A 19,892-nucleotide genomic window follows, 5' to 3' on the forward strand; every position below is an offset into this window, starting at 1 on the left:
TGGTTAACGAACCCAAATGGCATCCGTGAGGATGCAGGTTTGATCCCTTGCCTTGCTCAGTGGGTCAGGAATCAGGCATTGCTGTGAGCTGTGGTGTAGGTCAAGGACACAGCTCAGATCCCATGTTGCTGTGGCTGTGGGATTTGACCCCTAGCCTGGGAACCTCCATATGCTGCCCGTACGGCTCCAAAAAGGCAAAAGACAAAAAAAAAAAAAAAAAAAAAAAAAAAAAAATCTTTGTGCCAGCCAAGTCTCACCCCCCTTTCCCAAAGATGAGTTAAACCAAAAGAAGGACAGACCATGCAAAATTTTTCTACATTTTTAATGTAGTGAATTTCTGATGTTAAAATGGAGTAGCATAAAGGTGACGACCAAAAAAGCAGCTCTTGTAGTCTAAGCCCTTAAAATCCACACCCTTTCACCTTGCATGTGTGGAAGAAGAAAGAGCAGAAGATAAAATCACTTCCACCTGGACCACTGCTTTTCTTTATCTGTTAAAGGCACGTATATCACTCCCATCAGAGGTTTCATTTTGACACTGCCATCTTGCAGCTTGTCATACTGCTCCAACATCTGATTTCCACCTGCAGGACCAACTGGCAATATCAATCTTCCACCAGGCTTTAACTGGTCTATTAGCTAAAAGAAAAAGAAAAGCACTTACACACGAAGTTATAGATTTTATATTAATCGTCACTGTCTATCATTATGCACACACATAAAGCAGAAATTTATTTATTTAGTATGTACATACTATTAAAGTACGTTAAACTTGTTATTCATTTACCTATCGACCTCTCCTACCACAGTCCAAGTTTTCTGATGACAGGGACTGTGTCTTATTCATTTTCATGCCCTTGGCATCTAACATAGTACCTGGTACAACTGCAATACTCAAAATGTCTGAGTGGAACCACACAATGTAGAACTATTCTCTTGGGAAGGCCAAAAGCAGAGCAGAAAATTTCAAGGCCTATCTGCCTATTCCGAAACGTCGCGGTGTGAAGGGGAGGAGGGCAGTGTAGAAGGCCAGCAAGGAATCCCTATCTTATCACAGAATTCAGGGCATCACTGAACCAAAGCTAAGGGAACCTGGGTTTTCAGAGTGAATTTAGCATTACTGGCACCACGACATGCAAAGGAAAGTAGGGCTGGAGTCCCTGCAGCATGAGAACGAGGACACTTGTCAACGCATTACCAAGACAACTCAGCCAAAGCCCGAGTGATCATTTTTAAGTCACGTTACCGTCTGAATGTAGCCCAATGTGATACATAATCACTGCTAATCAAAACCAGTAAGGAAGATACCTCACTCTGGATATTATCCCAGGGAAGGGTGTTCTCAATTAAAATTTTGGTTGTAGCAAGTCTATCTTGTTTTTTCCATTTTAATTTTGCCAAATTTCAAGGTTTTTAATGAAAAATAGCAGCCTTCTTCCCCCTACTCCAATCTTGCTCCCTAAATCCAGTCATTTTAAATCCTTTTAGCTGAGTCTTTTCTATAGCACTAACATCTAAAGCATGTCTTTTATTTTTTTATTTGAATATAATTGACATATAAACATTATATTTGTTTTAGGCATACAACATATATAAGGTGAAATGATTACCACAGTAAGTTTAACATCCATTACCACACATGGTTGCCATTTTTTCCTACGATGGAAACTTTTAAGATTAACTCTCTTAGCAACTTTCAACTACATAATATGGTATTGTTAACTATAGTTGCCATGATATATAATATTTCCTTTTTTATTTTAAGTTATAGGCTAGATGAGGACTGAGCTCTCATACATTAACAGCTGTCTCTCAATTATCCAAGGGCAATTGGTTCCAGGACCTTACCTCTGACACCAAAATCCGCAGACACTCAAGTTCCCTATATAAAATGCTGCAATATTTGCATGTAACCTATATATCACATACACTTTAAATCACTCATAGATTACTTACTTTACCTAATACAATGGGAATGCCATGTAAATAGTTGCCAAATGCAACAACCTCAAGTTGTGCTTTTTGGAACTTTCTGGAATTTTTTTTTCCTGAATATTTTCAATACATGACGGGTTGAATCTTTGAATGCGGAATCCCCAGATACAGAGGGCCAGCTATATTCTATATTCTTTTCCCCAATACAACTAATATAATTTTTAATTAAAACCACGTTCAGGAGTTCCCGTCGTGGCTCAGTGGTTAACGAATCTGACTAGGAACCATGAGGTTTCGGGTTCAAGCCCTGGCCTCGCTCAGTGGGTTAAGGATCCAGCATTGCTGAGCTGTGGTGTAGGTCTCAGACACGGCTTGGATCCCTCCTTGCTGTGGCTGTGACGTAGGCCGGCGGCTGCAGCTCAGAATAGACCCCTAGCCTGGGAACCTCCATGTGCCACGGGGGCGGCCCTTAAAAGACAAAAAAAAAAAAAAAAAACATGTTCAGCTATGGCAGTGCAAATACAATCTGCAGCTGAGCCAAGAGGTAACCAATTGTTTCCTTTCTTATGTAATAGCTGTTTTCCCCACAGTTAAAAAGTGAAGCTTTTTTTCATTCACTTAGTTTTCTCTGTAACTATGTCTAAATTTTTGTGGCCTCCCAACAGCTTCTTAATGAAATTTTCACACCATAAAATCTACCTAATTAGTGCCCTCTTTATTTTAATTTTTTGGTAGGCTCCGTTCCAGTACCTCCTTCCTCCTGCTCTAAGTCTGGACTGGTTATTCCTCGGGCCTGCCACACAACTTTCATACCAGGGCCTCCCTTTGCAATAATACTGGAAACTCTTACCACATGTCTCCTGAACAAGAGGTCCTACCTTCCTAAATCCCACAGCTTCTTCTTTTTGGTTTTTCCCACTCTCTCTCCTCCCTCATTTTTTGAGGATATTACTAAAGCAATTCCTCCAAAAGTATTCTATGAAACAATACATGGAATATTTTTAAAGAGAGAGCCTTAATCTTTATGTATCTACTGACATGTGTGGGTACAGAATTCAAGTTTGGAAATCATTTTAAATTCAGAATTGTGATGGTTTGCCCGACTTGTTCTTCCTAATGCTGCTTTTCTACAATCTGATGCCCTTCTGATTACCAATTCTTATCAGATTATCTATTTTGTTTTCCCAGAAACTTTCAGAATATTTTCCCTATCCCTAATATTCTGAAATTTCATGGTGATATTGCAGGGTTTTTTTTCCTTTTTAAAAAATTCATTGTACTAGGCATTCAAGAGATCTTTTCAAACTACAGAATCACATCCTTCAGTTCTCGGCAATTTTCTTAGGGTTTACGGCTAATGGTTCCTCATAAAGAATTTCAAGTAGCAGCCCCTTTCTTCAAAGCATCATCTCTGATTTCCAAGGACCTGATGCCTCCAATTTCCAAGCCTTTTCTGAGTTCTGCAAAGCAAACTGTTTCTGCATTAATACCACCCTCCAGCACCACTTCCTGCACCCTTCCAGGTCAGTTGTTACTCCAACTGCTTTCTATCATCACACGCTGTAGAGCTCAGGATTATAGGTATAATCTCCAAAACACTGAATATGGACTTGGTGTTTCTGTTTCTTGTTTTTCTAGTTGTTTTGGGGTGATATCCAACGGAGGCATAAATACCTTTACTCTGTTATCTCAAAATTGGAAAGACCCTTACGCATGTCTATCTTTAAATTTGATCAGATGTAAAGACCCCTACAACACTTCAAAGTGCTACTACAAATGTTCAAATTCATATGAAGCTAAAGCCAGATGCCCTTCAAGATCATCCTAGGGGCCTAGGGGTAACATGAGCACCGTACTCAAGACCTTTCACTTAAACACTGTTCTTGTTTCAGACTTTAAATTGTTTCTACTAGGTTGCCAATATTAAAAAAATAAATTTAAAAAGTTTAAAAAAAAACTACTGATCCTATGTTCATATATAAAAATTCATGAAGTTATTTATTTATGATTTGTACATCTTTCTACATCATATTAATATTTAAAATTAAAATGGCTTAGAACCACTGGTTTGGTCTTTTTTTAAAAAAATAGACAACAGGCCCAGAGAGAATAGGTGATTTTTCTAAAGTCATTCAGCCAATAAACAACACATCAGTGAATAGAACAAATCCCCCAACTTTCAGCTTCTCATAAATGTCTAAACATACAAAAAAGAGCACTTACAGGCTGGGGAGTAGATGAGCCTGGACTGAAAAGACAGTGTGAATTTTAGCCCCTGTCATCTAGTCAAAAACGATGTATAAAAATATATATAGGAGTTCCCATCGTGGCGCAGTGGTTAACAAATCCGACTAGGAACCATGAGGTTGAGGGTTCGATCCCTGCCCTTGCTCAGTGGGTTAAGGATCCAGCGGTGCCGTGAGCTGTGGTATAGGTTGCAGACGCGGCTCGGATCCTGCGTTGCTGTGGCTCTGGCGTAGGCCGGTGGCTACAGCTCTGATTAGACCCCTAGCCTGGAAACCTCCATATGCCGCGGGAGCGGCCCAAGAAATGGCAAAAAGACAAAAAACAAATAAATAAATAAATAAATAATAAAACATATATATATATAATAGAAACCTAAGCCAAGGATTTGGGCTAACATAAGTTTATCAGTCCTACTAAAATAAAAACTCAATTTTGTGCTTAAATAGTTCCTTGACTATGTAATATATATGACTGGAATATCCCCTTTCCTCTCATTGCAACTAAGCAAATCCTACTATTTAAGAGTCAGCTCTAATTCCATTCCTGTATGAAATCTCCTTGACTATTATATGCAAAATTATCTCCCTCCCTCGAACTCCTACAGTATGTATTTTCTTTTCCCTTCAATATCTATCATAAGTTCATGCCATGCTATCATATCATTAATCTCCCTGATACATGGAGGACACATCTCCTCTAGAACATAAGGTCTGTGAGGGTAAGATGTATGACAAATACTTCCTGGTCTTGCCCATGCACCTAACAGAGTCCTGCACATGCTGGTATTTAATAATACCAGAATGATTAGCAGGTCAAGAACTCCGGACGGATTTTCCCAGTTCTACTGGTGTACTAGTTCTTAGCTGGATCAAATACTGCTTCAAATAAGACAGCCATGAGCTGGGGTTCAGTAATCTTCATGTCATTTACACAACTGTTGGCATATGAAAAAAAAAACTGCCTACTAACTGTAATGAGAATGTACATTTCAATTAAAAAAAGCTGAGCATCATTATTGACTAAGAAAAAACACACACACGCAACATAATATAGATGATATTTAGAACATCACCTGGAAGTAAGTTCTCTATAAATCTTTTAGTGCATCTTAAATAAAGTACACAACCCCCTCCCAAAAAAAAAGCCAACTCACTGCCTGGGGTACAACAGGGGCTGCAGCTCCTACATGAATAGCATCATAAGGGGCTTCTTCGGCATATCCCATTCTTCCATCCCCCACTGAAAGAAAAAAAAATACTTTAAAAATCTGTTCAGATAGAACTACACAGTGTGCAGAATTATAGGAGGTTTAAAGCAAGGAAAAGATAGATTCTTAAATAAATGATGCTGGGACATCATTTATTTAAAATTAAATTTATTTATATATTAAAAATAGATACTTGGATCCCTATCTCATACATACACAAAAATCTACATCACAAAGGTCAAAGATGAGTGCTACAGAGATGAGTGCTTGTATGACAGGTGAACATGTGCATCTGGGCTTATGCACATTGTGAATATGCAGCATTGTGAATATCTCCAAATCAGAAACAACTCAAAATATCCATGTACAGTAGAATTAATAAACAAATTTTGGTAATGTTCCTACAATGGAATGCTATGCAGCAATAAAAATGAACTACATGCAAAAAAGAAGGATGAATCTTACAAACATAATACTGAAAGAAATCATTCATTATAGAATATATAATGTATGGTTCCATTTACCTAAAGTTCAAGATTAAATTAAACATCATTTATGGGAATTCAATCCGGCAGTAAATACATAAAAAGTAACGATTCTAGTTACCACCAGGAGAAAGGGAGGTAGTTACGGATGAGAAAAAGCAAGGTAGTAACAATGTCCCACTCCTTGATCAATGTGGTGATTAAAGAGAGGTTTGCTAAGCTTCACATTTACGTTTTAGGCATATTTTGATGTTATTTTTCACAATATAAAATGTGCTCACATGGAAACATGTATATACTACTAGATAGAAAAAAGGCAAACTAAAGAACAATATGTAGAGTATAAGCCAATTTTAAAAATGTGTGTAAAATTTACTCATATGTATACTTATATGTCTAGAAAACTCAAGAGGGAAAAAGAGGGCTTTCTTATACATCTCTCTGTATTGTTTAAATTTTTTTATATTCAATACTTGTTACTTTGATATTACTTTTTTCCTCACGTCTCCGCCTTTTATTTATTTATTTATTTATGCTTTTTTTTCTTTTTTTACGGCCGCACCCAGGGCATATGAAAGTTACCAGGCTAGGGGTCAAATCAGAGCTACAGCTGCTGGCCTACACCACAGCCACAGCAACACCAGATCTGAGCCGTGTCTGCAAACCTACACCACAACTCATGGCACAGGATCCTTAACCCACTGAGCGAGGCCAGGATAGAACCCACATCCTCATGGATACTAGTTGGGTTCTTAACCTGCTGAGCCACAGTGGGAATTCCTAATATTACATCTTAAAAAGCAATAAAGAAAGAACTCAACATGGTACTTTCTGAGATAGTTAACAGTCATGTCACCCATGGTAAAAGTAGAACCAGTGTAATATTTTAGAGTAACAGCTTTTCTTACTTAGTACTTAAAAGTGAATGCTTAAAAAAAAAACAAAAACAAAAAAAACAAACAATAATTAGCCCTGAGTAGTATTTAGCTTGCATGGGATTTTTCTGAAAATAAAAATTCTCTAAGAATTCCCTTGTGGCTCAACGGTTAAGGATCCAGTGTTGGGAGTTCCTGCTGTAGTGCAGCAGAAACAATCTGACTAGAAACCATGAGGTTGCAGGTTCGATCCCTGGCCTCGCTCAGTGGGTTAAGGATCTGGCATTGCTGTGGCCGTGGCTGTGGCCGGAAGCTACAGCTCCTAGATTGCACTCCCAGCCTGGGAACTTCCATATGCCACAGGTGCGGCCCTAACAAGACAAAAAGACAAAAAAAAAAAAAAAAAAAGGGATCCAGTGCTGTCACTGCTGTGGCTTGGGTTCAATCCCTGGCCCAGAAACTTCCACATGCTGCTGGTGAGGCCAAAAAGAAAAAAAAAATTATCCAGAGAGGAAATCTTTAAAGCTTTCTGATACTCACCAACCAGCTGCACTCTCCCTGAAGACAAAAGCATTGGATCATCCTTTCTGACATTATTTATTGAGTCATCTACTAGTTCTTTAATATGGTCAATTCCTATGACTTTTCCACTAGGTCCAACCTAGAAGTGAGAGAATAGTTCAATAATTCACTGGTTTAACCTTGTTTTTATAAAGTGTCATTAAAGTATTTCTTTATCCAAAGACATTCTGTAACGAGAAATTAGGACAAATAGCTTAAGCTTCCAATTAGATTGTTAAATACTTTATTACAAATTATTTAGCAAATACAACTTTCTCAACTATAACCTTCAAATGAATAATGCTATGTCAGTAATTAAGAAGCTAGAATAAATTACAAAAACTTGTAATATTAAAAAAATATCTTTCTTCAGTTTCAAATTTTTAAATCCAGGAACTTGAAGTGGGAGTTAGCTACCATATTAAATAGCATGGTGACATATTAAAATAAGTGCAACCATTATTTTTTTAATCAGGAAAGAATTTTTTTTTAAAGTACAGTTGATTTACGATGTTCTGCCAATTTCCGCCATACAGCAAAGTGACCCAGTCATACATACACATTCCTTTTCTTTCTTTTTCTTTTTAGGGCCATACCTTTGGTACATGAAGTTCCCAGGCTAGGGGTCCAATCAGAGCTTCAGATGCCAGCCGCAGCCACTGCAACGTGGGATCCAAGCCACATTTGCAACTCGGTCCACAGCTTACGGCAATGCTGGATCTTAACCCACTGAGACCAGGGATGAACCCACATCCTCATGGACACTGTGTCAGGTTCTTAACCCACTGAGCCACAATGGCAACTCCTTCTTCTCTTACATTATTTTCCATCATGGTCTGTCCCAAGACAACAGTGCAATCGCTTTTTATTTAAATCACATTTAAGAGTGTGATTTTAAATATTAAAATGTTACATAAGAGTTCCCATTATGGCTCAGTGGTTAGAGAACCTGACTAGTATCCATGAGGACACAGATTCAATCCCTGGCCTTGCTCAGTGGGGTGGGGATCGGGCATTGCCATGAGCTGTGGTGTAGGTCACAGACTTGGCTCGGATCCAGCATTGTTGTGGCTGTGGTGTAGGCCAGCAGCTCCAGCTCCCATTCGACCCCTAGCCTGGGAATCTCCACATGCCATGGGTGCAGCCCTAAAAAGACAAAGTAAAATAAAAATAAAATAAAATGTTACATAAAAAAAATCTTATAGGAATTTCTATACATGATTCTACAGCCACATGTGGGAAATATAAAAATACATAAAAATATTAAAAAGGCCGCAAGTATAAATATTAATTGTAAAATAAATTTAACACAATAAAGACTCTAAAGTCAGACTATCTGGTTTCACATCTGTTTCACAACTAACTTTACAACTGTATTTTTTTTTTTTTTTTTTTTTTTTTGGCTATGCCTACAGCATGTAGAAGTTCTCAGGCCAGGAATCAAAACCACACCACAGCAGTGACCCAAGCCACTGCTGTGACACTGCCAGATCCTTAACCCACTACCCCACAGGAGAACTCCCACTACTGTATAACCTTGACAAGTTACGAGGTCCACCAGGTTCCTCAGCTGTAAAGTGAGGAGGCGAGGGATACACAACTCACAAATGATGGGAGGAGTAAATAAGACAGTTCATGAAAAGCGCTGAGAACACTGACAAGCACATGGTAAATGTGTAAACATATTAATATCATTTTCAAAAAGATAACTCAGAAATATAACGATTTTTTAAAAATAATTATGCCTCTGAAACCATAAACACATCAAGTATAGAGAACAAGTCTTTATTAAATACCATTTCTAGTACTTAATTACATCCTATTAGTGAGGGTTTAACTTGTCTACCACAAGTCAAACAACAGAAAAGAAATATCCGGTCTTTATTGTGTGCCAGACACTGCACACACATCAATGAAAAAAAAATCAGACAAAATTCCCACCTCTCTGGGGCTTACATTCCAGTAGCCTGCAGACTATATACTCATAGCAAATTAAATGGATCCTAGACCATTAAATCCACAAGTTCTAACTTAACTAGACCATAACTTTCCAAGCTGGCTTCCAGGTTCAGAATTTTTCATAATCAACCTGATCTGATTATCAGAGCACAGATGAACCTTTACTCCAAGGGGCATGAGTGGATCTCCAAACTTGTACTCTGGATTGTCATTTACCATAAGCTTCTGATGATAAAATCTGAAGTATAATAAACAAGGCATTTTTCTAAGAGCATTTTTCTTAATATAAAAGAAGCTGTCCTTCAAACCTAACAAACCTCTAGGAGTTTTTGAAAGTTAGGCTCTATCATATTCTGCCAGATGAGAACTTAGCAGAATGAAGTTTGGGAGCTGGCTGCCACTTTTTGATCACGAAAGAAGAGATATCTGATAATGACCATCATGTGGAGGAAAGCAAAGTTAAACCAAGAATCAGAAAGAAATCCATCAACCATAACAACATCTCATCTTCTTATGAATCCAGCCATACAAGAAACCAGGTATACCTTTGCAGTCTATAAACCAAATAAATTCTCTTTTAGTTTTGCCAGTTTGGACTAAAGTTCTGTCAAACAAAACAAACAAAAAAAGAACAAAAACCAAAAAACAACAACAAAAAAGGGAGTTTCCGTTGTGGCGCAGTGGAAATGAATCTGACTAGGAACCATGAGGTTGCAGGTTCAATCCCTGCCCTCATTCAGTGGGTTAAGGATCCAGCATTGCCATGAGCTGTAGTGTAGGTCCCAAACATGGCTCAGATCTGGCATTGCTGTGGCTGTGGCATAGGCCAGCAGCTGTAGCTCCAATTACATCCCTAGCCTGGGAACCTCTATATGCTGTGGGTGCAGCCCTAAAAAGAGAAAAAAGAAAAAAAAAAAAAAAAAAATCCTGAGTTCCTATTGTGGTTCAGCAGTAACAAACTCAGCTAGTATCCATGAGGATGTGGGTTAGATTACTGGCTTCATTCAGTGGGTTAAGGATCCAGCATTGCTGTTAGCTGAGGTGTAGGTTGCAGCTCGGATTCCATGTTGCTATGGCTGTGGCATAGGCCAGCAGCTGCAGCTCCCATTCAACCCCTAGCCTGGGAACTTCCATATGCTGCAGGTGTGGCCCTAAAAAGCAAAAAAAAAAAAAAAAAAAAAAAAATCCAAAGTGATACACATTCCAACTCCTATTCTAATAGAATTTTCTTTTCTTTTCTTTTTTTTAATTTTTATGGCTGAACCCATGGCATATGGAAGTTCCCAGGCCAGGGACTGAATCCAAGGCACAGCTGTGACCTATGCTGCAGCTGTGGCAATGCCAGATCCTTTAATCCACTGTACCAGGCCAGGGATCAAACCCACGCCTCTGTAGTGACTGCAGCCGCTGTACTCAGGTTCTTAACTCACTATGCCACAGCAGGAACTCCCTGATAGAATTTAAAGAGAAAGAGGAGTCCTCCTGTGGCGCAGTGGGTTAAGGATCCAGCATTGTCTGTGTGGCAACATGTCTCTGCTGCGGTCATGGCCAAGAAAAAAGAAAAAAAGAAACCCTCAAAACTGCTAGTGAAAAAAATACGTAGCCAAATTATGTAATACACTTCTGTTGGGGCCAGATGGAAAATAAAGCTCTTACCATACGTGCAAAACATGCAGTAAGGATTCCACTTCCAGATCCTACATCGAGAGCTTTAGCTCCTTCATGCAATTGATCAAATAGAAGTTCTAGCGCATACGCATGCTGCCAAAAGAAAACAAAGCAAGTATTCATTTTATAAAGACTCTATAAAGTATATACACCATGACATATAAATAAAGTTGCTAACTTCATCCCAATCTTTCTGCTATGGTCACCTACCAAAATAATGTAAACATAACATATATACTTATATCTACACAGGAATTACATAAGAAAATTCTTGTTTGATTAATATTCTTGCACTTAAAGTATTTCAGTAATTTTTTATCTCAGGTGTGTGAATTTTTATTTTTATTTATCTATTTATTTTTGTCTTTCTGTCCTTTTAGGGCCGCACCCGAGGCACATGGAGGTTCCCAGGCTAGGGGTCCAATCGGAGCTGTAGCCGCCAGCCTACGCCAGAGTCACAGCAACGCAGGATCTGAGCCACGTCTGCAACCTACACCACAGTTCATGGCAACGCCGGATCCTTAACCCACTGAGCAAGGCCAGGAATTGAACCCGCAATCTCATGGTTCTTAGTTGGATTCGTTAACCACTGAGCCATGACAGGAACTCCACAAGCGTTTGAATCTTTAAAATGTAATTAATTCAGTCAAAAGCTACCAAAGGACTTACAGTGAAAGTGCCCAACCAGCCTCACTCCCTAAAGGCAACCTATGTTATCAGCTCCTCCTTATTCCTTCCTTCCGAACATATTCACTTTACGAATATATAAGCAAATATATATGCATTTATAAATCGATTGTATCTTGAAGGAGCTTCCTTAACAATAAACAGTATGTTCATCATTTTTTATGGCTGAGGAATATATTTTTCTATGAATGTGTTATGATAACAAATATGCCTAATGAGATATTTAAGTTAGCTTCACTATTCCATAACAAAAGAGACGAAATAACCCTAAAAGGCACAGCGGTAAGATAATAGATTAATCCTTTTAATAATCTTATAAGGCATATCTATAGGATAAATTCCTAGAAGTGGAATTAAGGGACAAATGATATATATTTTATGTTTACAGTACACATAAATCACAAATCAAGTAAAATCATGTTGGTTATGCTTTCGACCTAAGCAAGAAATAAAGCCTTCTCTACTCCATCCTCTTTATAAACTTACACTTCACTGCTTTTCCAAAATACAATGTTAGAACTAATAAATGTACCTCAAAAGCTGTACCTAACTGCTTGGTATATTCTTTACTATAAACCATCAGATCCAGTAGCAATACGCACATTCACTGCCAGATTCTAGTTGATAAAAAACTGCCAGATCCTAGTTGATAAAAATATACATCCATGAATCCATAGTGATAACAAGTAAATACATTCTTCCATACAAACATAAATGGAGAATAAGGGGAAACTGTTCCCAACTGTTTCAAATACAGATGAAATGAAAAACTTAGAAAATTGACATTTGGCACCATATCAGAAATTACTGATTGAGGCAAAAATCACAAATGGATGTCAAAACTAGTAGATTATCATTTGATGAGTAAGTAATAGGATATTTATATAATCCCAAAATATTTATCCAAGACATGTATTAATTACAAAAGGGAAAAACAAATAACTTTACAATGGAGTTTAAAAGTTTCTCAGTGGATAAATCTGACTGATACTACCTCAATCAGATGTTTAAAGTTAGTATCACCAATAATGGAACACCCTGACATCACAAGACATCTACTAAAATACATCACTTCTGGGATAGCCCAGGCAAAAACACGTTAACAAATATCTAACCATAAAAAAACATCAGACAAATCTCAAGTGGGAGGTATTCTATAAAATAATTGGCCTGTATTCATAAACATTTTCAAGACCATTCAAAGAAAGACCAAAGGTGGGTTAAGGATCTGATGTTGCTGTGGCTGTGGCCTAGGCTGGCAGCTACAGCTCCAATTCAACCCCGAGCCTGGGAATCGCCATGTGCTGCAGGTGCAGCCCTAAAAAGCAAAAAACAAAAACAAAAAAGACTGAAGGATTGTTTCAGATTAAAAACAACTAAAAAGACATGACAATAAAATTTCTGATCTACAAATTTATTTTCCTATAAAAGACATTACTAGAACAAATGATAAAATGTAAATAAGGCCTGAGAGTTTGCTAGTGGTGCAGTGGGTTAAGGATCTGGTGGTGTCATTGCAGTGGCTTGGGTCACTCCCATGGAGCAGGTTCGACTCCTGGCCCAGGAACTTCCACTTGCCATGGGCGCAGGGAAAAAAAAAATCCAAATAAGGTGTGAAATTGGCTAAGTGTGTTGTATCCATGTTAATTTCCTGATTTTGAGAACTGTACTCTTAACTGTTCTCTTAACTGTTATTTAAGAGAATATCCTATTTTTAAAGGTAAAGAACATTTTGTCTGCAAATCATCCTTAAAGAGTATTAAAAAGGTATAAAAGGGAATATATATTACATAACATATATATATATACAGGGGAGGGGGAGAGGGTGAAAGAGAAAAAGTGATAAAGCAAATGCAGTAAAATGACAACACTGGGGGAATATGGGTAAAAAGTATACAGGAATTATTTGTACTATTTAAGTCTGAAATTGTACCAAAATTTAAAAAAATTAATCATCAGAAACTAGTAACATCCAAAATGGAAGATAGAATATAAACTCCCTAGTTTGGAAAACTAATTTAACTGAAAAAAGCTAGAATATTGATAACACTGAGGACAGAGGTTGACTAGGAAAAGAAGTCTTTCTGACTGAGGTAAGCTTCTGGGGTGCGAGAAATATTCTACATCTTAATCTGTATAGTGGATACACATATGCAAGCACGTAAACATTCATCAAAATCACTTCAGATTTGTACACTTTATTATGTGTATAATTTCATAAAGTTTTTTTAAAAATACTATTCATTTTCACTAAAAGTGGGTGATCATTTATATATGTCCTGATGTGATACAACAGAACCATTAAGAAGTGTTCTTGATCAGAAAAAAAAGGAGAAAGTTAAACACCACTAGGAATCATTTAACCAAGTTCAGTATATGGGAAATTCTACAAGACAAACAAGTTTTGTCAACAAATAAGTGCAATTTTAAAAAGGGGGACTGTTAAAGTTAAAAGAGACTAAAAACGCTAAAAAAAAGACTGAAAAAGTACAATACAAGGATCTTGTTTGGATCCTGATTTAAATCAACTGTAAAAGAATTTTTTGAAACACCTGGCCAAGTTTGAACAGGGACTAGGTATAAGATTTACAAAGGAACACTATTAGGTATGATATGGTACTGCAGTTGTGGTGGGGGGGGGGGTTGTTTGCTTGTTTTTAATTTTTTATTACAGTTGATTTACAATGTTCTGTCGATTTCTGCTGTGCAGCAAAGTGACCTAGTTTTATATATATACATTGTTTTTTTTCACAATGCAGTTGTGTTAGTCTTTCAGATTTATACTGAAGTATTTTAGGGGTAAAACAATGTTATGTTTGGCATTTGCTTTAAAATACCTCAGCAAAAGATAAATAGATAAAACAAGATTAGCAAATTGTTGACAATTACTGAAGTAGGGTGATGGCTACATGAGGGTTCATTATACTATTCTATTGCATGTGTGGAGGATCCAGTGCAAAATCACTGCTTTTTTAGGCTCCTTCAATCTGAACCAGTTCCTCAGCCTTTCTTTGACTTTTATGGCCTTGACTCTTGGGAAGATGTCAGGCCAGGTATTCTGTTGATGTCCTGCAGTTTGAGTTGTCTGGTATTTCCTCTTGATTCCACTCAGGTTACGCCTCTTTGGTGGGAATATCACAGAAGTGATGCTGGGTTATCACAACATATGCTATCAGACAGAGTACAGTTTTGATTCGTCCCATTACTGATGTTCACTTATTAAAGTGGTGTCTGCCAGCCTTCTCCACTGCAGAGCAGTGATTCTGCACTAGGTTCTCTGGTATCAAGGACATCACAGGGACAACCAGAAAAACTGAAAAGGAGTCTGAAGATTAGATGGTAGTAACACGTCAGTGTTCGTGTTCTGGTTTTGATGGGTACATTGTGGTTGTATAGGAGAATGTTCTTTGTAGGAAATAAACGACACTCTGACGTACTCAAGGGTGATGGGGGATCATTTCAGCAACTTACTCTCAAATGCAGTAAAGAAAGAAAGTTTCTTGATAGTGTACTGGCAATTTTTCTGTAAGTCTGAGATTATTTCAAAATTTTAAAAAAATATCTAACCTTATCTTTCTTTGATATTCCAACATGATACAGCGGGATACTATGAATGAATCATCATTATTGACATCAACCCATGGAACAAGAAAGTGTTAACTAATGAGGTTTCTATGAGACACACTGGATTAGCTTTTACTGAGGAAACTGCTAGGGACATTCGATTTTGTCAAAGCTATTGTTCTTAGACAAGAGGCTTAGCCCAAAGGATGGAGTCTTTAATAAAAGAGAGTTTGTAAGCTTTTTTCAGGAAGAAAATCTGTAGCTGATATCAGACTCTTTAAACAGTATCTCCTAAAAGTTTAATAATTTCCACTAATAAGATAATAAGTGTCATATTTGAAGAAATCAAAGAAGCCCTGAGTCTAGAAATGAAAGGATGAGAAGGGACCTTGTTAAGGTGTCAACCCCCCTATCTACAGGCAGTACTATCCCAACTTAATTCCAATAGAAACTCAAGGAATTTTTTTTCAGTACTATGTTCTCACAAGATTTGTTTTTTAAGGGGATGCTAAGTTATTATTAAAGTCCCGTTCAGATTTAAAATGTCAAGGCCGTCAATTATTACCTCTTTTCACGCTTATATCACTATAACTAATATTTTTCTGCATAACCCATGCTCATCTCTAAATCTAAAAATTAAGTTTAAAAGTTCATTTTGATAATTATGAAAATTTCAAACCCACAGGAAATAAAATGAACACCCTCTTCTCCTTATACAGTCACCAACTGTTTATATTGTTATATTTTACAAGCCATCTGAAAATATGCTATAGACATAATACTACACTCCTAAATACTTCAGCATGTATCTGCGAAACAAACTAGGACATCTTCCTTTGTAACCACATCATCATCACCACATTCAAGAAAATTATCAATTGAGTATATCATCCAACATATACACCACACTTAAATTTCTTCCATTGTCCCCCAAATCTCCTTTACAGTTATTTTGCCTCCAATCCACTCAAAATTCATGCACTCCATTTGCCAATCTAGAATATTCTCCCCCAACTCTGTTCCTTCCCCCACTTTCCTTTGTTCATCAGAACACTGACTCCTTTTAAAAGCCCTGTCCAGTGTCCTACATAATACCCTACTACTATTTCCTCGGGTTCAGATTCAGATCAAAGACCTTTAGCAAGAACACTACAACCACACAGGGCTTGCAGGGCTTGTGTTTGTGCATCACATCAGGATGCACTAACATTGGGCTATCTCACCACTGGGTTTGCCAAGCTCAGCCACTCAGTAAATGTGGTGACCACTAGTTCACTCTATTATCAAGGCATATTTTTCTCTTTGTAATTAGTAAGTAATATATAGGATAATAATTTGAGAATACCTGGATATTTTTGTTCCCCAACAACTTACATTTTAGATTAATTGATGATTTTTGCCTTATTCAATTATTACATTGATAATTATTTTAAAAAGATTTTTAAAATTCTATTATTCATTCTACATTTATTAATTGGCTTTCTTCAGTTTTTCATTTTTTCTCATCTAGCTATTTTTTTTTTAAATCTCTAAGGACTCAGGTTTTTGTTTCTGAATCCATTATCTTGACTATCTTCATTTTTTGATTCTCAAATTGCCTCCAATTTTGTTTCTGGGAGTCTCTCCAAACCTACTCCTGTGTCTTCCTGAAACTACCCCATTTGCCTTTGAGTACCTCTTCACTTTCTAAAATTTAGTCACTTTTCCGTGAAGCTCTAGTCTCTTTTAGTGAGAAATGCTATTTGGGATTCAATAACTGGATGCTAAATATGCTCACTGCCACCAGGATGTCATTTCACATTTTTCTGTAATTTAAACTTTAGAGGAGTTCTCTGGTGTCTCAGTGGATTAAAAATCCAGCATTGTCACTGCTGTGGCCTAGGTCACTGCTGTGGCTTAGGTCACTGCTGTGGCACAGTCCAATCCCTAGTCTGGGAATTTTGGCATGCCCCAGGGCTGCCCAAAATAAAGAAAAAAAAAGACTTTGGAAAATACTCCAGAGTTGTAGTTATTTCCAAACCTATGACTTTGAGGTTCATTAATGCAGACATAGAAAGGGTCGATAAGCACACAAAAAGATGCTCAACATCATTAGCATTAGGGAAATGCAAGTCGAAACCAAAATGATACCACTTCATAGCTACCAGGATAAATAAATAAAACATACAATAACAAATGTTGAGAAGGAAGTAGAGAAATTGGAATCCTTATAAATTGTTGGTAGGATTGTAAAATGGTATAGCCACTCTGGAAAACAGTCTTCTCAAATGCTGAACACAGAATTACTACATGACCCAGCAAATTTCACTCCTAAGTATATATCTAAGAGAGTGAAAATATATGCATACACACAACCTGTAAACTAATTTTCACAGCAGCATTATTCATAGTAGCTAGAGAGTGGGAAGAACCCAAATGTCTATCAACTGATGAATGATTAAATAAAATGTGGCATATATCCATACGACAAAATATTATTTGGCAATAAAAATAAATTGAGTACTGATGTGTGCTACAATATAGATAAACCTTGAAAATACTGTGCAAAGTATAAAAAGCCAGTCACAAAAGGCCACACTTTTTTTTTTTTTTTTTTTGGTCTTTTTGTCTTTTTAGGCCGCACCCACGGCATATGGAGCTGTAGCTGCCAGCCTACGCCACAGTCATAGCAACAAGGGGTCCAAGCTGCATCTGCAACCTATACCATAGCTCATGGCAATGCCAAATCCCAACCCACTGAGCAAGGCCAGGGATCGAACCTGCGTCCTCATGGATGCTAGTCGGATTCATTTCTGCTGAGCCACGACGGGAACTCCACAAAAGGCCACATATTGTATTATGCCATTTGTGTGAAACGTCCACAATGACATAGAAACAAAAAGCAGATGAGTACTTGCTAGGACATGGGCAGAATGAGGGATGGGAATTGAAGGTTAACTGGTACGGAGTTCCTTTGTGAGGTCATGAAAATGTTTTGAATTTAGACAGTGGTAATGTTTGTATAACACGGAATAGATTAAACACCACAGAACTGTACACTTTAAAGGGTAAATCATATCTTAATAAAGCTATTATTTTTTGTTTAAAAATGAACCCTTTGGAGTACCCGTCATGGCTCAGCGGAAACGAATCTGAGGATGCAGTTTCGATCCCTGGCCTCACTCTGAGTTAAGGAGCCTACGTTGCTATGAGCTGTGGTGTAGGGTGCAGACAAGGCTCAGATCCCGAGTTGCTGTGGCTGCGGTGTATAGGCCAGAGGCTATAGCTCTGATTCAACCCCTAGCCTGGGAAGCTCCATATGCCACAGGTATGGCCCTAAAAAGACAAAAAATAAATAAATAAATAAATAAATGCACCCTTTGCCATGGAGTTACTCCCAGCTTCTGTTTGGCAGTGAGCTGGACACTAAGCACAACTTGGAGAAAAAAAACTTTCACAACAGTATTTCCCACTTATTTGAAAATACCCCTCCAAGTAATTTCCCAAATATTTTAGCTACCTATTCTCTAGAATAATTTTTATGATTAAATGAATATTTCTTCATAATTTTTTTGTTTTAAGTAGCAGTTTAAACTGTTTTCAGGAATCTTAATACCAAAACTTTTTTGTTATTCATTAATTTCTTTGAATAGGTAATGCATAAAAAAAATTCCTACTCTATAACTAAAAAAAATAATAATAATACTCTTCTTCACTATACTTTTATGATGTTTCTTGAAGATTTTGCCATATTCATATTTACAGAGCTTCTTCATTTCACAGCTTTATAGTATTTCACTGGATGGATGTACTATAATTTATTAACCATCTACTATTAGCAGGCTATTAGAAATAGTTATTTTTTTGCTATTATAAATAATGTGCCAATAAATATTTTTAGTTATTTTGTACTTGTGCAAATGTACTATGGGATGAATATGTAATATGAAGTAAAACTGGAGAGCCTAAAGTATATTTATTTCACATTATAGCTACTAGTGCCAAACTACCTTCTAAAAACACTATCAATTTACTTTCCCACCAAAAAAAATATATTGATGTCAGTTTCCCATTTCCCAAAGTAACAAAGTTTTGATTTATGATGATAGGAGAAAAATGGTACTTCACTTTAGTGCTAATTTGTAATCTACTAAATATAAATGAAAATGACATTTCTTCATTTGTTTAAACGCCAATGTCATTTGTATTTCTTTTTCTATGAACTATTATTCTTGTACTTTACCCATTTTCTTTTGTGTATTTTACTTTTTAATTTACAGGATATATACATGTGTGTGTATGTATAAAATTCTAATATATGTAAATATATGGAGATTTGTCCTATACTATCATATGTATTTCAAATATTTCCCTTAGTTTTTCTTCTTTTGATTTTCCTCATATTTTTCAACTGCAGAAATCCCAGATTTTTATGTTTCAAAATATACTGTTTTTTAATCACTTCTGGGTCTTAGGTTTTAAAAAAGTCATTTCTACTCAATATCTATAAATAACTTGTCTATCTTACTTTACTTTTACTTTAGTATAAAGAAGGTTTTAACTTTAAATAAGAGTTTCTCCAACCCCCAAAATTTGCAGAGAATCAGAAAAGCTATTGTTCTTTTCATCAAAACCCAACAGAGTACTCATTCAAATAACTGACATTTAAAACCCAAGAAAATTCGCCACAGATTAAAAGTGCTAAGTGACCTAAAACAGGTCCTT

The 19,892-nt window shown here is 36.9% G+C and overlaps 1 protein-coding gene across 10 annotated transcripts in view; it reads right to left on the reverse strand.

Annotated features, from left to right (window-relative positions):
- The window catches only part of PCMT1 (protein-L-isoaspartate (D-aspartate) O-methyltransferase), a 46,687-nt gene that overhangs the window by 10,138 nt on the left and 16,657 nt on the right, over positions 1 to 19,892 (reverse strand). For 4 of the 10 annotated variants that reach the window (XR_002337171.2, XR_014817593.1, NM_001195780.2 and 1 more), the window contains 4 exons: positions 10,926 to 11,030; positions 7,290 to 7,410; positions 5,336 to 5,421; positions 423 to 639 (listed from right to left, as the gene is read on the reverse strand). Coding sequence is in view for 8 of the 10 variants with exons in the window: in NM_001195780.2 (NP_001182709.2) it covers positions 460 to 639; positions 5,336 to 5,421; positions 7,290 to 7,410; positions 10,926 to 11,030 (492 nt within the window). In the remaining 2 variants the exon portion in view is untranslated. Of the gene's footprint in view, positions 1 to 422; positions 640 to 5,335; positions 5,422 to 7,289; positions 7,411 to 10,925; positions 11,382 to 12,922; positions 15,643 to 19,892 lie in introns of those variants that run through there. The other 6 variants (XM_021067054.2, XM_021067017.2, XM_084979477.1 and 3 more) reach the window with 3 other exon arrangements.

This window comes from Sus scrofa, chromosome 1 (genome assembly GCF_054392235.1).
Source record: "Sus scrofa isolate SSC_HxYL_T2T_F1_AM1 chromosome 1, Sscrofa_HxYL_maternal_Yorkshire_Landrace_v2.0, whole genome shotgun sequence".
NCBI classification, from domain to species: domain Eukaryota; kingdom Metazoa; phylum Chordata; class Mammalia; order Artiodactyla; family Suidae; genus Sus; species Sus scrofa.